This window comes from Monopterus albus, unplaced genomic scaffold, assembly GCF_001952655.1.
Source record: "Monopterus albus unplaced genomic scaffold, M_albus_1.0 scaffold27.1, whole genome shotgun sequence".
NCBI lineage: Eukaryota > Metazoa > Chordata > Actinopteri > Synbranchiformes > Synbranchidae > Monopterus > Monopterus albus.
Window position 1 is genome coordinate 374,647 of NW_018127907.1, and position 21,656 is coordinate 396,302.

The 21,656-nt window shown below is 39.5% G+C and overlaps 1 protein-coding gene across 1 annotated transcript in view; it reads left to right on the plus strand.

The window, feature by feature from the left end:
- Positions 1 to 21,656, plus strand: part of tenm1 (teneurin transmembrane protein 1) — a 181,262-nt gene that overhangs the window by 49,607 nt on the left and 109,999 nt on the right. The window contains exons 4-5 of the mRNA XM_020595580.1: positions 8,332 to 8,575; positions 14,227 to 14,465. Coding sequence (XP_020451236.1) covers positions 8,332 to 8,575; positions 14,227 to 14,465 — 483 coding nt within the window. The remainder of the gene's footprint in view (positions 1 to 8,331; positions 8,576 to 14,226; positions 14,466 to 21,656) is intronic.

Below are 21,656 nucleotides of genomic sequence, written 5' to 3' on the forward strand. Positions count from 1 at the left end.
GTCAGAGTTACTGATCAAAGATTCACATGGCAACCCATCAGGGATCTGGAGGTGAGATGAGGTGGTTACCAGCGGACTTCTTTAAGTCAAGAACAGCACCGGTATATGTAATAGGAGTAGAAATTATTGACTGGTGCAGCATGGTATGGAAATAGTGTCTCTGGTGTGCCATCATCAAGACGGAAAGCTTATAGTACCCTGATTTATGGCTGCTGTGGAGAATTGAGTGCTTCATAAAGATTTGCCGCTGGCTGAGATGGAGTAATCAGTGAAGTGATCTGACTTTGGTGGATTACAGTTCCAACGAGATGTAAAGTCAGTTACAGTGCCTTGACTTTGTCTGTCGGACAATGCATGTGGAAGGAGTTAGAGTCTAACCCTGGCCCTCAGTCAAGGTCATATGGATTAGAAATGATTGGGTTTCCAATTCTCTACTAGGGAGTTGTGCTTGATGAATCATCACTCTATTCTAAATCGACACCAATTAAGAAGGGTTTGTTTATTCCTCTGTGGGACATTCTGTGGATGTTCACTCGGAACAAGCATTTTCACCCCCTTTGTCTTTTCACAAGCAGCACTGTGGCATTTGCAGGGATTAGTATAATACATATGCGTTTGTGTACTTGCATTTGTGCATGCTTCCTCGTGCACTGAGGTTCGGATTTGTTTCAGGCCTGTGGATTCACATTTTATTTGCATACATGTGCATATATGTGTGTAGACCAGATGGCACGCGTGCATCCACAGTCATGTCATTCAGTGTTTACTCTGTAGCCCTGCCCTGATTGTGCCAGTATTGTCATGTCTGTAAGGCATGGTATATGAAAAGTGAGGTTCTGGGTATTCGTGTTGGAGCCAGTGAATTCATTTGCATTCATTCCACTGCCTGTCTCTCCTCAGAACCCATTCTAATTACCAGCAGCTCAGATCTGCTACAACACTGCACACTCTCTCTCTCTTTTACTGAAAAAATGGGCTGCTGGTCGTGCATTCCTGTAGCTTTGATACTACTTGCTCTTTAGCCTGCCAGGAATCTTTACATGTTGCTTTGTTTGCTGTCAAGCCCAGGCACATTTTCCTGTTTTAGTGTCAGAAGAAATATAGTGTATGCATGTGTGCAAGCGAAACTCCTTCATGCCATACACTGTGTGTGCTTGTTGTTATTGTTCTGGGGTTGAGGGAGATGCAGTGCGTGTTCAAATATAGGAGTGAGAGCGAAAGAAAAGGAGGGAGAGAATCATGAGGCTTGTAAAAGATGAATGTGGACACTAATCACCGTAATGGCCGTTGTGGCGTTTCACCTCCTCAGTCTCAAACACCTTGTCACGCCCTCTTCCTGGTGATGCAAATATCTATGAAGGCTAATAACTCACATGACATCATGCCAATACTGCTTCAAAGCTCTGTCAGATAATCATGTGCATACTTATGCATGCATGCACGCACGGAAGTATGGCATGCACCAGCACACACACACACACACACAAACACTTGCACCGCTCCATGGCAGGTGGCAATGACTGGGCACCCTGCAGCAGTGACAAGGTCAGGAAGGATCAGGACACTGCTGTGCTCTCAGGAGAGATGAGCTGAGCTCAGCTAGCTGCTTTTCCACTATTAGCTGCATCCAGGCAAACCTGCAATGGCCCTCACTGCAAAGCAGCCAGTATTCATTAAGATCAAAAAGTATGGTTGGGCAGCCCGTGTCTGCGAAACACCAGCTGATTTATTGCAAGTTTTAAACAGATCGTTTAAATAGTGCAGAAGTGAAGGAGGCTGCTCTTCTGAAAACATCATTTGAACACAAGCCCCTGCAGTGAAGTGTTTGAATGATGCTAAGCCTCTTGCTGTAGAGCCGAGCAGCTAGACTCGAGAGGTTTCACGCCTTCTCCAGGGATATGTTACTTTCAGAATCACCTGCAGCCTAAACATGATTGTGAAGTTACTCTGGAGTTGTTTTTGAAGATGGGGATACAAACAAGCAATTACAGAAATATGCACATAGATATACACCATCACCTAGACACATGCACACGCATACTGATACACACACACACAACTGCATGCACAGTGAATTCTCTGGTATATGAAAAAGGCAGATGATGCATGCCTGCTAATTATCAGGCTCTGTATGAAAATCGACTGGGTTCCGTTCGAGACAGAAAAGCTCCTAGAGCACTTTGTTTCTTCATTTATATTTTCTTACTTTAATTGGGCAACATGATTGTGTCACTTTGTTAAATGGAGATCCCACCGTTCATCCCTGTCTGCAGAGATGAATCAATGGTTGTTTTTATTCTACTTTCTGTCTCAGAGCCCACTGTCGTCAATGTAATTATCAGTGTTTCTGCTGCCATCACTGTAGCTTTCATCATTATTGTTACCATTGTTATTACCCGTGTTGTCATCATTATCTTTATTTTTATCAACAAAAGTGCTGCTATTATCGGTAACAGCATCTTCATCAACATCATCATTGTCGGCAAAATTATTAGCAATATTAGTCCACTTTATCATTCACTTATTGATTTTATGATCCTTCACAGCAGCTTCATCATCAGCTAATCAATGAAACAAAGCATATTATAGCTTATAAAGCCTGATAAGATAATGTGTTATCTCTGGTCAGGAGCTCTGCAAAGACAAAGACAAATTATTAGCGAGCGTCTGCTGCTGGTCAGCTATGGGGCAGGATTCTGTCTCATTACCACAAAAAAGATGAACAAAAGACAGTAAGTTCTAATTTCAGCTGTCTGACCTTTTTGCAGGGTTAATTATTTATTTCATCGAAGCACAGAAGTGGAATAAACTTTGTGGCAATTTAATGCAAGTCAATTAAGAAGGGAGATAGATGAAAAGCTATCCTGGGGGAAATTATTAAGCTTTTATTTTTAGAGTGGAATGGGTGATGTGGTTTTTGCTGGGCTTGGTCCAACAATAGTGTTAAATGTTCTCTAAAACAATCACATTCTTCAGTTAGACAGGCAGGTTTGATATTGTTGAGGTCAGGCTTTATAGATTTTATATGGCCGCCCTGTAATAAGTAAATTAACTCTGCATGAAATCATTGGGCACAATAATAAAGAGAAAAGGCAAAGGACGAGAACAGGGGCAAGAACAAATACACAGATGAAGAAGAAGCTGAAACTTGGATAAATATTAGGCTTTAATATTGTTGTTGCTCATGATTTTATGGTCTGCTACACACCAAACGTAGTGGTCTCCTCTTATTAAAGAAGTTATACATCCTGTGTTTCCTGCTTCCACACTTCAGGGACCATACAAAAATATTTGGGCTGGGGAAAGGCAGGGATGGATCTGTAAAATTTTGAACGGGGTGGCTAGGCACAGTCTCGGAGAGGGTTGGCAAAAGTAAAATAAACCCAGAGTTCTATGAAATAATAAACCACACATTATTAAGAATCAAATAGTTTATTCTGTATAAAAATGAGACACACACAGTTCTTCCTTTAACTAACTTTTAGCTGCACTCCTTATTTACTCCCGGCCTGCTGCACAGTGGTTCTGACCCATTGAAGGGAATCGTGCTAAGTACTCCAGAAATTAATGCAAACATCATGCTGCATGCATGATAGAAATGAAAACTAACTTAACCAATAATAATTATAAAGCACCAGAAAATGTTAGTTGTATTTAAAGCAACAACTTGTCTTTTTTTGTTTTTTTGGCAACAGTGGTGACCAATCAGATTCTTGGGGTGACCTGAAGAGGACTGCATCTATTTCATAGATTTTCATTTGGTTCCTTGCTGTCCATAAGTAAAATGTTATACTGCCATGTGCATCTGACACGGATTTTTAATAAATTAATTAGTTTTTAAAAAGATTTTGCACTGTGGCGTCTTTAGTGTTCTCTGTCCACAAATACCATGTACAGGTAGTGCTGAACATCTGGCAGGCAGAACATTTTAATGAGCCTGACAAACATTCATGAACAGGGTTTTTTTTGTACATGTGATTCATTTTTCATTAAACAGTTTTATATTCACTTGTTAATTTCCCCTCTAGTGAGAATTTGCTCCACCATGACAGCTAGCACCTTACACACTCAACAAGACCATTACTGTGTACGAGCTGGAGGCTTGAGTCATTTTTTTTTACTGTAGCTATGATTTGTATGACTTGGCTTTAAATGCCTAAATCGTCATAAATATTTAATGTCTGTGCTATTTTAGGTCTATGTCACCCACACTAATGCATTTTTAATACTTGGCTCATATACCTGTTACCTGTTAGATTTTCCAGTAAATCCCCCTGATCTCTACTCCACTTGCCCTCATATTTTGCTTATGTAACCAAAAGCTGATGATTCCAGGGACCAAGCTCATAAGCGACTTTTCAAAAGTGTCTTTCTGAGGGGCTAAATCCCAAAGCAACCCCAGGGCAAGGGATGTTCTACACTGTCACAATTGTCATCTAGAGCTTTAACGACTCATCATACAGGTGATCTGATGTTTTTCAGCTGCTTTGCCAAATATCGTATGACCCCCACCGAACATTGTCGGCCCTATTTAGGTTATGTCTACTCTCAACACAACATCACAGCCTGCATGTTTGATGTGATTTGATTTGATTTTATTTATTTTTTTGCCATTTGTGCCTTTGTGTCAGTTTGTGGATCTTTGGGAGCTGAGACCCAAAGCTGCCTTAGCTGAGCCTTCTAAAGCACCATCTGGCAGTCCGGGCCCCTGTGTCACCCTATGCACCAAGATTACCGTCTCTCCTGGCCCCCCATCCCTGTCCTTTCTCCTCCTCTCCTGTCAAAATCTTTCCCTTTTCCCTTGCCAGCGAAGATCAACAGAGCAGGTGAATTTATGGCGACTATATTCAGAGCTGTTATAACACACTCAGGGTTTCTACAAAGCCCAAATGAATAATGAAGTAGAAGTCTTTTGAGTTTTAAGAGGCAGAAATTATTTGGATTTACTTTTGGTTCAATAGCTACAATTGTGAGCTATTGGGTTGAGAGTCTGACACACGTCTTGATGGCTTAAATATAGTAGCTATTTCTACACCTTTGCCTGCAGGATCGTTATAGATTTATAGAATTAAAACTTGAAAATTTCAGCTTTTAAACATTAATAATTTTTTTTTCCCCGCACCACAGATTTTTCACATGAAGGCTGGTTCACTCCTAATGGGGAGTACCACTCAGCCTTTGAGAACAGCCATATAACGTCTTCTGTAGCCTGGAGTTTAAGGGATGTGGCCATTTACCACAGCCATTTTGAACCTCATCACCTCATTAAATGCTCTTCTTGGTTTTCATACCCATAGTTATGGTTCAGTAGGGCTAACTCTGAAACAAGAGGCATTTGTTTGTTTTCCATTTCAAACCAAAAGTCAGTGTTGTTACTTTTTTAAATGGTCGCTTTAACCCAAACTACAATATTTCCATAAATCTAGCCTAAGTTGTTTTTGGGCCTAAACCTGGTATGCCTCATGTTTATTTTGTAACCAAGATGACAAAGGAAGTTTAGCCATGTGATGCAGTTGTATTATGGGAAGTGTAGAAGAGAGCATTTTTGGAGATTCACCTCCACCAAGGACTAGAAGTCTGAACAACACAGTTGCCATGTCCCCCACCTTTATCACAGTAGCATACTAACTTGATGGAGTACCCTTTAATCTTCAAATGGAGAATAGGGAACCTTGACTTGTACTCAATCAACTGTTAGAGCAGCCAATAGGTGAAAATAATTTCAGTATTTTAATTTGCTTATTTTTAATTACATTCACAGAAACACAAGTTTTGATATGCAGAACAAGGCATAGTATTGCTCCACACATTTAAATTAGCCCACTAACTAAAACATTTAAAATACCAAACATATGACAATTTGTAAAAAATAATTAGTTTTAGACAAACTATTTAACAGTACATAAAACTTAAAATGGTCTCCTCCAGATACAGGGTCAAAATGTTGGCTGCATGTTGATTCATTAATAACCAGTATGTTTAAAAATATAAAACTGTGGAAAAGGTTATTCCATATTTTTAGTTAATTAAGAATTTAGATCCTTTTTTTTCTTCTGATGAATCCTAAAAACTGCAGCTCTACTCCTGGTGCATCTTGACGACACACAATGCAGTGCTCTAAAAATGTTCTCAGTTTTCCCTAAGCGTGTAATTTTTAATACTCAGAGGTGATTCAGACAAAAATAACTTCCATCTTCCGCATCCATTAGTTTAGGCTAAACAGCCCCTCCAGATGATGACACAAATACATTTCCTTTAATTTTACTCTGTCTCATGTGGAGACAGTTTCAGCCTGATTAGCAAAATCTTCTAATGATTCTGTTTGGTGATAACAAGAGGTTTGTACTGTACCTCACGATATTGTGCAGCTGCTCACAAGACAATCAGTTTGTAAAGTTAACACAAAGCATTGTCTGTTGTAGACACGACTGTATAAATATGGCACTTCAACTAGTTAAGTCCATTCACAAATGACACACTGACACGTAGTTTCAGCTGCTGTTATTCAACAAAAACATGTTGAGCATGCAAAAATATCAACTTTTATGTGTGAGTGTGAAATGTGCATCAACGCAGATGGCCCAGGGCAATAAACAACAATGGAGGGAGGACAATATTTGGTTAGAACCCTTTGCATGTTTCTGTGAAACCATGAAATAAATGTGTGATGTGAGTAATAAAGAGATAATGTCATGGTGTCAGTATGCAGAGGATGGAACATTTTATTACATGTTTGGGAAATATGACAGACAATTCAGCCATGTTGGAAGATCGGAAAGCAGTTGTGCTTTTTAGAAGAAGAAAAACTAGTCATTTGATCAAAGAGCATTTTGACAGCATTTACAGGGTAATATTGGAAACACTAATGTCAAATATGTATGTACACACACACACAGAAGCAGAGAAAACATCACCATAACTGCTACTATAAAAATTTTCAATATGCCATTTCAGCTGGACAGATGGCATCATGGAAATACTACTGAGCAAATGTTTAAAGACCGTTTATAGAGCTGCCACTGTCCTGCCAGAGCATTCCTACGGCACAGTCTATCACGTATATGTGAAATTCCAGCAACTGAGAGTCATAAAATCTGATGTGCTATGTGGTACAGTGTGTACTTACTGGTGGATATGACATGATATATTGGTTTGCATGTTTGTTCAAAAAGACAACAGTAACTGAGTGTGAAGAGCTAAGCAGCAATATGATGTCAAGCATGTGTAGATAGTTAGTGTTATGGAAATGCAGATGAGAAAATGTTTACTAGGGCTGTTTCCTTGCAATATTTAGAAAAGATGTTGCCTCAGTTTGAACTGTAATGGTATCTGAAGTACAGATTCCAGTAACATGCAGATTTTTTTATGCTGGCAATCGAAACCGTAGGAAACTGAAAAGAGATTATTTCAATCCTTATTTTTCTCAGTTTTAATGTGGCAAGAATCGACAAAATCTGTTCTCTGTGTCGTCTGGTGTTGAATAGGGAAGACTGTTGTAATCTCCCAGTGGGGCTACATTTCCAGATACTAAATTATTGCTGACATTTTGGCAGCAAATAGAGTTGAAGGCCAATAGTGTCTGTCTACCAGATGTCCTTACTCCCTTACAATGGGCTAGAGGCTAATGTTACATTCACTGTCAATACAGCTGGACAGTGTTGGACTTCTTGGACAAGGATTTGCCGTGTGTTCCCCTAATCCAGGACAATTAAAGTCCCAAGATGCTTGGTATACACTCAGGTGCATCCACACATGACAAAACATACAGAAATGCACACACACACAGCAAACAAACATATGTACACGTATTCCGTGTGTAATTAGCCTGTGCTCAGTTGGAGAAGACAGAGTGAAAAGTGAGAGAGAGCAGCAGGAGGGAAGACGCAGGGAGAGTTATAGAGAAAGAGAATGTTAAATGATGGATTGAGAGAGCTCTCGCTAGACCCCAAGGTTACCAGTGTGAGGAAGTTACAGCTGGCTAGCTCATTCCGTTGAGCTACAGATCTCATAATAAACATCACATGGGTAGTTTGGGCTGGCGGGTGCAGATTAAGCCAGAGCTGTTAGCTTTTTAAAGACTGCTCAATGTTGCAGTCAGCCAAGAATCTATTTATAGGGTGGCTGGAAGTGTATCAAAGCAGGTAGGAAGGGAAGGCGCCGGACAGGGACGGTTTTCAAACTGATTTATGTCCCTCAATCAGTGCAACAATAAACTGTCAAATAACACGTCACTTTTATTTGTAATTTATGGTATTGTGCTTCTAATAAACCTGTATTTATTTCTCCCATGTCCCTCCCTCCTCTTCTCCTTTCCTGGGCTTCTCTGTGCAGAGCTGCCCAGCAGTCCAGGTGGTCAGTTCACATTTCGCCCATTGCCTCCGCCACCCCCACCACCACATGCCTGCACTTGTGCCCGCCCAGCACCCTACACTCAAGTCAGCCTGCAGAGGAAGACCATGCCAACACGGTGCCAGGCAAGTCAGGGCGGCCAGGGGGCAGACACCAGCTCGAACACAGAGCAGGCACAGCTTCACAACAGCTGGGTGCTCAACAGCAACATTCCCCTCGAGACCAGGTAAGGGGAACTAAACAGATTAAACAGCCCTATAGGTTATATTTGGCACGGTGTTTTTATTTCAATTTTTTTAAACAAGTGAACAAAAATAGGTAAGACGATTTACAGAATTCGTAACAAATGAAGGGCTTCATTCCAAAATGCTTTTCATGGTGGATGTCATTTTGAAACGAAACCCTTCAAATGAAAATATCTTCAAGGCACACCACCCTGCTTCAACATAATGTCACTTGATTAAAAAACTGATTTTTAATCTCACAAATGAGTATCATTAGATTAAAACTAATTCTTTCATCAGAAAGAAGTTGGCACTGTTTCACAACTTCTTTGAAAAATCAGAGTAGAATGACTAAGAATGAATGTTGGACTAAAGGATTTGTTAGGATGGACGTGTTTTGCACATGTAGAGCGCAGGAAGTGGAACACTACACGTGCCTCTGGGGTAGTATTACAGGACTTTTGCTCACCATCAAAGTCACAACGAATCTTTCAAGTTCTTATGGATTCTTTTCATTCTCATACCCCCCACCGCAGAAGGATTCACCAGGGGACCTGTGTCTGACTTTATACTACCCAAAATATAAGTAACAATCTGCATCTAGTAGAAACCCTCTTTTCAGGAACACACTGTGATTGCATTTCCAGTTGTATTATTACCTGAGAGTTTTTTTTCCAAATGCCAGAAGATGAGCTGCTGGAATTTCATCCCATCAAACAGAATTAAGCATTTGCTCGCTGCATAAGTTATAATTGATCGGAGAATTATTTAGGAGATCCTCATTTGCGAGGCTGCATTTGAGAAGAAGCAGCAAGGTGCACAAGAATATGTTTGCATGTTTAATGAGAGCGTGTGGGGCAGCTGAATTCTGGTATTACGAGCGAGGATGAGATTGGCAGACTGCCATGCCAGAAGAAGAGGTTTTAATAAGTAATGCATTAGACCATAATTAGATCTTACCTCATTTAAGGGGAAGGAAGAATAAAATTAGATTCAGTGACAATTTAAATTAATCATTGGCCAGACATGAGTATCAATGTGAAAGACTTGTCAGAAGTGTATTGTAATCGCATTACTTATCTGCGCGTGTGTTTTAAATGAAAGTTCACTATAAACTTTTTTTTTTGGTACAAATCATTCAAACAATATTTGCTGAACATTAAGAACTCCCTTCCAAAGAGAGATGTGATTATAAAACGCAATTTCCGCAGTGGCTCAGTATATTGGATGGCGGGTTTTTGTAGTAATACATTTTTGCATTTGGGACTTTATAGTCAAATAAGTTTCATTTGATAGTACACTATTAGTTCTGAACCATAAAATATAATCATATTCATAGTCAATAGAATAGTGTCCCTTCATAACATAATTCAGATATTATTGGCTCATTTCTATCTGGCTTTTGCGGAGAGAAGGTGAAAAAATGTCTTCACTCCTTAACTGTTTTAGGCTGAATTTAATATTCAAGCACCGTCCTCTCTCTCCCCTCTTTCAGATGCTCAAATACAATACTAGTCTAATGAGTTCATATTTTTTACTTTAGCTCTTATCCTAATGATGCTATCAGCTCAATCACAGACCTGAGATTTATCATGCATTTGCAAACATGCCATGCCAACGGAATTACAAGTAATGCTATGACCTTAATAAAAATGAGGAAAAAATGATAACATCTGTTGTTGTCAACTACACTTCCATTTTCCTCGATGCGTTTGATGAAACTGTATTGAAATGTATTGATGTTGTGTCAGCTGAGATTAAGATTGTTTGAAGTGCATATAGATTTCCTTTTCAGCTGTGTATCCATTATGTTTCTGGAGAAGGCAGCTTGTATAAGTGGAAGGATGCAGATATGGATATTCATTATATCTGAATGGGTCTCAAACTTGGTGTGTTAAGACACATAACACATGTTGAGACTGTTATAAATTGGCCGACGCCCTGCCTTCTCCCCTTCCTCAGAAATGAGGCTGCTTGAATCACATGCAGGCATTTGTAGCTACACACTGTAGTTAACTTCTATACACACGCATACACACAAATTTAATATCTACATGTACATGTACCCTGTGCACACATGCCTCCTCCTACATATACACACACAGTCATTCGCACATAGCCAGGTAGAGACAGCCCTTGGGCCGTAGACTCCGACCTCCTGGAGAGAAGGAACTCTCATTTTCTTCCTGTCTCAGGGGAAATCTGCCCTCCGATATGAATTCAGAGCTTCCTGGGCGTCGCCCCTGGATATTGTCTGAGAGGATCAAAGGCAGAGGAGACAGGAAACACAGTGGAGCATTTTTAAAAGCACCACAAGAAGAAAGGAGTTCCACACGCGTTGACAAATTCAATTTCTTCAGCTGGATTCTGATCCTTTTTGCTCTAATTCACCTTCAGCAGAGCAATAAAAGCACCACTGTGGACTCGGCCTGTGTACTGGCCTCAAAAATGTGAAAATGCTCACCTATATTTGACATCTTTTTGTTTATGCTTGTCTTGTGCGGGCATCTCTGAGCCGAGCTATGTTTCTCTATGTGTGTCCACATCTATCTCTGGCCTTTCAGAGTTAAACTACCGTTGACCTTTATGCGTGTGGCTGCTCCATGTGCAGCCTCCTGTGTCCACTGTCTGACTCACAGTCTTTAGGAGATGCTGGATGAGTGGATGGAGACGGGAGGGGAGACAGACAGAGAGGGATGGATGTCATCTGTCTCAGCCATAAAGCCACATTATAGATGTACAAATAATGCACAGAAAATCAGTTGTAAAGATGACTGATGAGATGAAAACTGAAAATTTAGGTGAATAAGGGAATGAAAATAGACAGAAGGACAATTTAATTTCAAACAATGCCCATCATATACCAAATTAAGTCAGTGAATGAATCCTAAACAAGAACATTTTAAATTAGAAAATTTGTCAAAGGGGTGTGTTTTTTTTTCTATCTTTTTGTTTTATTGTAAATTTATTATTTTGTTTCCTTATTTGTGTTTTTTAATATTGCTCTACTGCTTGTTTCCCCTCATGTGAAGCACTGTGAACTGCCTCTGTGCTTAGAAAGTCCTACAAATAACCTTGCCTCGCTTTGCCTTGAGAAGAATTTTTTTGTTTCTTATGCAAATCAGCGTTTCACAAATTTTCTTGTAATTTGCATGGCAGAAGCGCCAGGATGTGCTTTATTCTGCCATGCGCCATGATACTCAGACTCATTTTGAGAAAATTCTTGAATGTTTAATCTGTCTTCAAGGCTGAATAGGAGGCTAAATGACGTGAGAAGATAGATGTGTTTTTGCCGTGCGTGAGGGCAAATGGATGAGGTGTAAGGCGGGTGCAGCCTCGTGTCCAGTGACACTGTCAGTCTGCTGTCTGGCCCCACTTTAATGGCCTGTCCTCTGAGGGCCATTCAGAGGCCGCGGTCCTACCAGCTGCATGTGACCTCACAGCTTCCACTGCACAGACAGAATAACACTCTGGCAAGCTGCACGTCAGCCCCGACATATCGCACTTGCAGCCAGTATTAACCTCGGGAAAACACACAATAACCCAGGGCAATCATAGCCGTCAGTGAATTCCAAAAGCTTCAGGATATTTTTTTTTTGTTATGGTAAACTACACAGACACTGCAGTCAACACACACACACACACCCACACACACACAAATACAATGCGTCATACCTGTTTTTTGCTTCTTATATTGCCTCCAGTATAGCAATGCTTTGTTTCCCTATACCAGCAGTGTTTTATTTGACATGACTCCATACAGGCTGAAACTGCTTATAATTGCCTGCCTAGATCTACGTTTCAAAATTCCTGGCCTCTTTTTTCTGTCTCCTCACCCGACACCCTCCAACCCTTCACCCTCCATTATCCAGACACAATATAGATGAAATGCTACCTGGATTAATTTCCCTTCAACTTATCATCTGCCATCTAACTCACTCATTTTCAAAATGAAAATGAGCTTCATCTTCATTTAACTAATACATCAGTATAACTTAAGTAGGCGCTTTGATGAGTCAGAAACGGGATAGGTAAGTCACTGATCTTTGGCTGCTAGGGCTTTTTCATTCTCTTTCATATCAGTGCCACTCTGCATCTCAGATTTGCTGCCTGTAATGTTGCACTAGAGAGGCACTTTGTCAAATTTGAGCTTCTTCTCTGATGAAGGGCTTGTGCTGGGTATGAGATTGTAGTTTACTATTCTGTGATATGCTGTGTGTTGTGGGTATATTACGCAATAGTTTGGAGCCCACATTTTGTGGCAAGACTGTTTTCTACTGGGTGTTATGCACCGACTGTGAATAATGTCCACATTTGCTTTGCTATGTTTGTTGCTTGGTTATATCTTTCTGCATTATTCTTTGATGATGCATTCCTTTCAAGTTTAAAAGACCACTTAGATTAAAAATGCACAAATACATTTAGGGTTTCACTGGCTTAAATACTTCCACATTCAACTTAGTGATTTTTTCAACAGGTACCATTTATTGTGGCTTCATGCAGTTGCAAAGTGGAACAGTCTGTCCTGTGTGTGATATCTGAATACCAGCCAGCCTGTGTGAATAATTTAAAAATAGCAGTAGTAGGGTCTCTTCTACAATCTCCCACTTAGGGGGCCCTTTAAGTGAGTTTCAGTCAGTCATACTTCAGAGTGAGCCTAAATACCACAGAGTGCAGATTTGCATAAATAGAATTAGAATAAGATACTAGATACCTGAGAAAAGATGATGTCTGTGCTGTGCTAAACTAATTGGCAAAGCACTGAACCACTGTTTTAGACAGACCTGCACAACAACTCTGATTGTTTCCAGCTTCCCTCCATAATCTACTTTAGAAAGAAACGAAAAGTGGTCCCAAAGGTGGCAAGTAGTTTGTGGGACATAATGTGTAAAGCCTTCCTGCTCATAAGATAAAGACAGCAATTAACTGAGCGTTCTCTAAACAGCTCCCCAGAACAGTGATCATCCAATCACAGTTAATGACTGTAAATAGGCACAGCAGATCTGTCAGGTTTTGGACATCTCCACATGACAAAGCCAAGTTCATGGTGCTGTAGTAAGAATGATACTCAGTAGCCCATTTAAAAAGCTTGGAGGGCGGTCGCTTTTTTAATTGTCTTTCTGAAAGCAAAAACATAAGAGGACAAGTGTGATGAAAAATTAAACAATGTCTTTATCTGCTGCAACATAAGCTGCAATTGTTAGCATGCCCAAATTATTTAGCTTACTACCTAGAGTTGTAGTAGCATTAGGCAGCACTCCAGTAAGCCCAGCCAATGTAACCTAAAATAGCGTTATATTTGCCATGCACATTAGTTAATCTGCAGAGCCTTTTCTCTTGTAATGTTAAAGCAAAAACAGACAGCACTGTTTGCACTTTTTTGAACCAAGTCAATGAAATCTGGCAAATCTGGCAACGGCAGCTGTCATTACAGTCGACAAAATCAGCAGTTGCCAGTTAGAAATGAAGAGCCTGCTTTTGTCTGCCTCTGTCTCAAATCAAGAGCCTTTTCTTTCAGAAATTACTAAGAATGTTGAGTGGTTAAATCTGCCACTGTTATCACCACTGTAATCTGCATACTGTACGGGCTGTGCGAGGAAAGACTGCCAGTGAGTTGTAGGTTGGAATGAAGTTCTTTGTGTTTCCCCCACAGACACTTCCTGTTCAAGCAAGGCTCTGGTTCATCAGCTCTACTGTCAGGGGCGGGGCAGGGTTACCCCCTGACCTCTGGGACAGTGTACTCCCCTCCACCCCGGCCCCTCCCTCGCAGTAGCGTGACCAGACCACTGTTTACCTTCAACAAGCCTCACCGCTGTTGCAACTGGAAGTGTACAGCCCTGTCGGCATCTCTCCTCACTCTCACCCTGGCTCTGCTGCTCACATACGTCATTGGTGAGTTCAAGTACACATCAACCATCATGTGTGCAAGGTTGTCATGTGTAATAGCAGCGGTACAAGAAAATGTTGTTGACTTCCAAGTTTATTTATTGAATCAACATTGTCAAAACAAATTACTAGAGGAGTGAGGAAATTGGGAGGCTGCCAAATTAATTAAAAAAAGAATCAATAATTAATACAGAAACATTGTTTCTGAATGTTGAAGGCATCAAAGTGTAAAAATATAGGAACTAAAAAAGAAAAGAAAAGGAGATCAATAGGGCTCAAAGCTATACTGTGAATATTTTACACTTTTACTTTGAAGGAGTTAGCTTTAAAAGCAGAAGGTAATATATTCCAAATGTGACCCTCTGTAGGATATTTGAAATTTTAAATTAGCTGTCCTTGACCAAAACACATAAATGTAACATTTCTTTCAAGCTCAGGGCTCATTACATAACTTCCTCATTTTATTTGGTTTTTAATTACACCTCTGCCATATCATTACTACAGTTTATTATGATAATTTATGCCTTTAATTGTGTCTTCTAATCTTGTTTATAAAGCTAGCTAAATTAAAACTAAAATACTTGTACTCCACTACCTCTCAGAGGGAAATACTGTACTTTTTGCCACAGCAGACAGGTTTAGGTATGAGTTACTTTACAGATTAAGAATTTAGCATGAGCTTACTGAATATTATTTGTTAACACACTTTGACTTAAGTGACATTTTTAGTGCAGAGCTTTCAGTTGTAATTTTTATACTTTAATTTTGCTTGAGTAATGGATCTGAATGTGTCCTCCAGCAGTGACTATAACTGCACATAAACATTGCACATTTCTGAGACACTCATGAAGGCAGACGGACGTTTATGATTGATATCAACTTAGAAATCATTTGGATCTTTAAAATCAAAAAAGTCTTGATAGTTGTTCTTAAGTCTGGGAGATCATCAGCCAAAGTCACATATCACATGTATTCACCAGTCTCCTCTGACTGAAGTCCCTGTTCATTCTCAACCTTGGCCCGGCCCTCCCCCTCTGCACATCGTCTTCTCTCTATCGCTGAGAATGGAGATACCCCAGGTCTCCACCAAGCCGGTTCATTCCCCTCCTGTGGTGGCACTCAAGGTCATGTTGGAGCCGAGGGTGGGGGGGTTGCATTAATCACACACATATGTATACACACACACACACACACACACACACTGGTGAATCCGCGCGAATTAATCCCCAGGCTGAACCATGCTATTCCATTAATGTCCCGGCCCCGGTAATTAGTGCATTAGTGAGGAGTGTGAGTGATGACTTGGAGACGACATCACCTTTTAATTGGTGTCATGCTCCACTCCTGCTTGGCAATGATTGATCTTCATGTTGACATTACTATGGCAACTGCCCTAAGATGTATGGGATGGAAGGATAAATGATGTGTTAGCCTGTAAATCAAAAATATTCAAACAAAAAGATCGGTTATGGGCTTAATGTCTTTGTCTAGGGGGAGAGGTTGAGACACAGGCCACCAGATGATTAGGTCCTCTCATTACATAATGATTCAGTAATTTTAATTAATTAATGAATTAACAGCCTCTGACAGGAAGCGAAAACAATTCTCCTCCAGTGGTATTGTGTTTTCACATCTACTTTTGCTGTATTTATTGATTTTGAGTCAGTGTTTCATTAAATCAGGTTCTTATAGAAGATTAATTCTTATTATCATAAAATATTGTAATGAGAAACAGAATCAATAATATTCAAAGGTTTAAAATATGATAACGAATAACCTTTTATTCAAACTCTAATAACCTCCTGCAGGGTGTTATACTGCACGTAGCTGGACAGTTCTTACATTTTACAGAGTTATTATTATTTCCATATTGAACATGGTTGAGGTTTTTGCATTAGCTGATTACTCATTTATACAGTCAACACAAATTATTTAGTTAATAATTTAATCACAAAAATATCAAACATTCTCCAAACATCAGCTTCTCAATAGTTTAGAATGCTGCCTTTGGCTTAACAAACTGTAATGCACATTATTTTGGCTATTCCTAACATTTTACAGACCAAATGACTATTAATGAATTAGTCAAGATAATAACAGACGAATTAATAGATCCCACCATGTTTATAAAAATAATGTGGCTTGTCTGTTTTATGCTGCAGATACTGTTGACTGAATCAAGACATTTGCAACATAAAATAAATAAAGAAATCTGACATATTCCTTTACTGTGGTGCCAAGCTGGAGCCAAACAATCCAGAATGTTGAGATGCTTCCTCCCTTTGGTGAAAATCATCTTAACGCAGCTGCTACATTTGGCCGAATCTTCATCTTTTCTCTTGATGCCCAGCCAAACTTTACTCTTCTTGCCGCAGTCATCCATGGTTCAGCATGTAACGGAGCTGGCGACTGAGCTCACATACTGGGAGGAGGCACAGTGGCCAGCGGTGTAACAGAGAGGTCGGTGTAGCGGATCTTGGAACACTTTGGCAGCTTTTATAAATTTACTAAACAGATGTGACACTTATGATATGTAACACATCCTAACTCGGACCCAGTCCTTAATAACAACCTCAAATCACTGCCAGTCCTTAAAGCTCTTTGTGTAAGATACAGTATGTTACTTGTTTATTAAACTGGGGGAAAGTAACCGAGCAAATAAGGAGGCAATAATATCATACCTGAAATTAAGGTTTCCAATTAGCACAATAATGGGACGATGCATGATTGCTGAGATAATGCTGTGCCTAAATGATTGCAGCGTATACCCCTTGTTGTGATGAACTAATGCAGCCCTCCTCTTCTTCTTTACTACACTTTTTCCTCTTCTTCCATACCCCCTGGTATTGAAGGGGGCTGTGAATGGCTTTGTTAATTTGTTTATCTCCCAACGTACCCCTCCCTCCTGCAGTCGTAGCTTGTTATTAAGCAAAGCACGGCCATCAGATATGAGGGGCAGGCATTATGATAGTGAACAGGGCATTTAAGGAGAGATAGAGGACAGATTAAGATTGCATCTGTAATCTTGAAGAACATTGCTGCTGACAACACTAACAGTAACTCAATTTCTATTTTAGGCTTCATTTAAGTTCTATTAGTGGCACGATGCTGTCAGAGAAACCTAATTTTGAGTGTTTTCCATGTTAATGAATATCTTGCTGTTTTAAACATTTACAGTGCTCTGTTGTTGAGCATTAAATGTGCGTTGATATGTCAGTGATGAAAGATAATCGTCTCTATGGCAACAGGGTGAAGCTACTGACGCAAGTGAGATGAGCAAGTCAGTGGCACCCTGCAATCAAATAATCACATCCAAATCACATTTCAGTCACTTGCACACACAGAGATAGAGACACAGACAGTGCACACGTTAAGCTAAGATTGTCTTTATAGTTCTACTGTGCAGGATGTGATGCTTCAGGGGACCTGGTGGTTCCATAAAGAGCCAAATGACTCGTTAGTGGCTTTAAGTTCATTACTTTCTTTCAGTAAATCTGCTTTCACAGTTTGATGGCAATTCAAAGCATCTGCTCTAAAAGTTAGGCATTAATCACAGGGGTCAAACTCAGTACAATCTCCAGCTGAACTCAAATGAAGTCGATGTGTTCATAAGCACTACACACAGTCATTGCTTCCATTATCAGTAAATCAGGAGATGATGTTCTTGATTTGGTTTTCTAGAACCCATGGCAGTGCCTTTAATTTTGTTTTGTCTAACAAACAACCCACATTGCAAAGATATAAAACAAACCACCCCATCTTGGAAGCTGTGACCAGCAATTTCGCATTTCTGCTTGAAAAATTATACAAATACTGTAAATCATTAATTCAAAAAATGGAAAACAGCTAATTGTTTCAGCCCTGTTTATGTATTTCCGGCCTATAATAATTCTTAAATAGCTGGTTAATTAATGACAATCACATATAATAATTATACAGTTTTGATTCGTGAGAAAAATGTCAAACATTTCCTATTTTTCTGTGAAATATCATAATTTGCTCTTTTATCTTTTGGGCAGAGGATCATGTGGATTTAGACTGTTGGTCAGACAAAACAAGCAATTTGAGTTCAGTTTATAAAAAAAGACCCAAAACCCACAGGGCAATAAATCAATTATGAAAATAATGGTTGCAGTCCTGTATTCAGTTAAATACAGTATCAAGCTGGTGCTCAGAGATGAATAAGAGTGGCCTCGTCTTTCTCCATATGCCAAGCTGATAGAAGCTTATCATGAATTAAGTGCTTGTTTTAATTTTGAATAAGAGGTTTAAAAAGTTGCACTGGGAACTGAGGAGCACATCACAGAAGGCATTTTATACTTTACATCAAGAAGACATTTACTCTAACAATACGTCCTAAACCATGACTATTTAGTATCTGTGGAGACCCTGGAGCATATTAGCTAGGCCTCCATTTTTTTACTGCACATTTCTTGTCAGAAACCCAAAAACATGGGCACTGAAAGAAAAGTGCAACCACAGAAATACAGTAGGCCTTGTCTAATTCTGTGCTCATAGATAATAAATCACAATATGCAGACAAATGTAAAAACCAAACTGCTAAAACATAAAAGCTAAAGCTAACATTAGTAAATAATAACAAACAAGCAACCTATTGATATAATGTTTTTGAGAATCAAAATGTGTGGCCATGACAGGACAGACGTACAGTAACACATCTGGAAACAATCATTTTTCACTTTTAGCTGCTGCGTCTGCCATCACATTCTGACAACCACAGGAGGACTAGCATTGCAGTGCTTGCTGCAGCCCGCTGTCAGTATTGCTGCGCTGATGTGAGCCGCAATGCACCTACTGACTATTGACAGTGATGGATTATAAATCATGTCATCCGTCATTAACTTTGTCATGAGGATGAGAAAAGATTTATGATATTTAAAATGTTTGATGCAAAAAACACTACTGATGAAGGTCTTGTCTTACAACAAAGGAAGGCAGTGTTTTTACTCCAAATTTCATGTTAATTTTTTATTTAAATCTCAGTTGCTTAATTCACAAGTGCACTGACACTGAAAGCTTTTGTAGGACAATATTAGTGGAACTACCCCAGTGTTGCTACATGGTACTGTTTGTGCTACGGTTGAAAGTTTAATTGTGTCATCCAATGAATTATCTAATATCACCTGAAAATATAATATAATGCATACAGTATATGTATACAGCATATGCTAATACTGATACTTGCAGTCCAGGTCCCTAAAATCTGTTTCTATATTTGGTCCATTTTGGAGACACAGACACCCAAGAAGCAGTTTGTGAGGCAGAAAAGAGGGAAAACAAAACAAACCCTTTTAATTACTCATAAATGCAGCTAAGAAAGCACTTAAATTATAAGTGTCTGGGGGTGAAGGGGGGAGGGAAACAGCTATGACCAGTTTTGTCACACCGCCTTGCACAAATGCAGCTCATTTATGTTTCAGACATACCGCTGGTCGGTTCATTGAACTTGCCTCTCAGCTTGGCTAACACTGTGAACCAGACATCTGTACCTGATGAAAGTAGCCGGAGAAAGTAGCTGATGTCTGCTCAGAAGGTTGTTAGATTTGTTGCTAAGGCTTGATTTTGAAGTAAAGGCGCTAATGGGCTCTGAAAGGTTGTCCGATTGTTAAGTTGTTAATGGTGAAGAAGAGAACAGAGGAGATGTAGGCAGGTGTAGGAAGAATTCAGACAGATTTACAAAAAGTGATCATGTAATAAGATGCCGTCCTTTTTTTGACTAAGCATATAATGTGACAAACCTATATTAGCACAAACAGGGAGCAACAGGCTTTCTACTTCCTGATCAACACTAGCTAATGGCTCATAAAATTTAAAGTGTGTGACTCTTTAGATAAAGTAAATGGGAATACAAAAAGCATCATATAGTTTAATGATTGTCAAAAGAAGACTAGAACAGAATTAGACTCATTGACAGAAATGTTCAACAGGTGTAGCTGAAAAGCAATAATTAATCTTTGTGACAACAGGACAATTCATACACACAGACTACACATCACATATCTGGTTACATTGTTTGGTCACTGGTCACTCTGTGCCTCCTCATGTGAGCTCAAAAATGTGGCTGCTGGTGAACATCTTGAACCGGAGTGCATGATGGAATGTTTGTCAGGCATTCAGTAACAAGGACTGGTCAGGCTGGTGAAAAACCTCTTCAGCATCAGTAATAATTATAATAATAATAATTGTAGCCCAGCCTACAAAAATGTATAGGCCAAATAAATAAAAGGCTGTTAAACTACATATATTAGCTGTTAAAAAGTGATCATTTTATGCCATGTTATTTCAATTTATTTGTAGAATTAAAATGTAGTTCCTAGTTCATTTAAAAGCTTTAAATGTGTAGCAGAGAAACTCCTTGTCTGTGCACATGCACATTGTTTGTTTGCTGTCTACATACCAGAAACATGGTCAGTTGCACTACCTAACCTTGCAAGACATTAGACTGTCAGTCTTGACCTTCCGTATTTGCGATTGGCTGTTCGCTCAATCAACACCAATCAGAATAATGCTAAGGTGGGACAACCAGGATATCTGGTAGCCAGACACTAAGCTGCAGAGAGCAGACAGGCAAGAGACGCAGACGAAGCGAGAGGACGAGAGTAAAACTACTTGTTTATTTTAAGGATTCTGTTTAGATTAGCAGAGTGTGTGTGTGTGGGCCCTATTTTATTGCATAAGCTGTGTATACATTAAATTTTTTCATTTGAATATTAAACAAATTCATGTTCTAGCGTTAGTGTACAGTGAGTGTGTTTTATTTGAAATATTCTTAGTGGGTAAAATGCTTATAGTTTATAAGTTCCTACTAAGTGGAGGCACCGCCATTTAATTTTGATTTAGATTAAGAGGACAAGAGATATTTTAGTCAGAGGTACAACAGTCAGCCATAGACAAAAAAAAAAAAACCCATGTCAAAGAGTGTTGCTGTACTGGTGAGAACATGCTTTATCCAAGGTCATGTTTGCTGTTATCAGAGTCAAGGCCAGTCCCTCTTACCAACAGCCAGTCAGCATTGACTGCATATAAACATTGCTACACGGCTTGGTGAAAGTAGTTCTCATCAAGAACTGTGAAAAAATAATCCAATTACCTTTAAATTTGTACAATATATTGCTGTATACAGTATTCTATAAGAACTGACTTTCCATATAAATAAATTTCCAGTTCAGTCGCTGT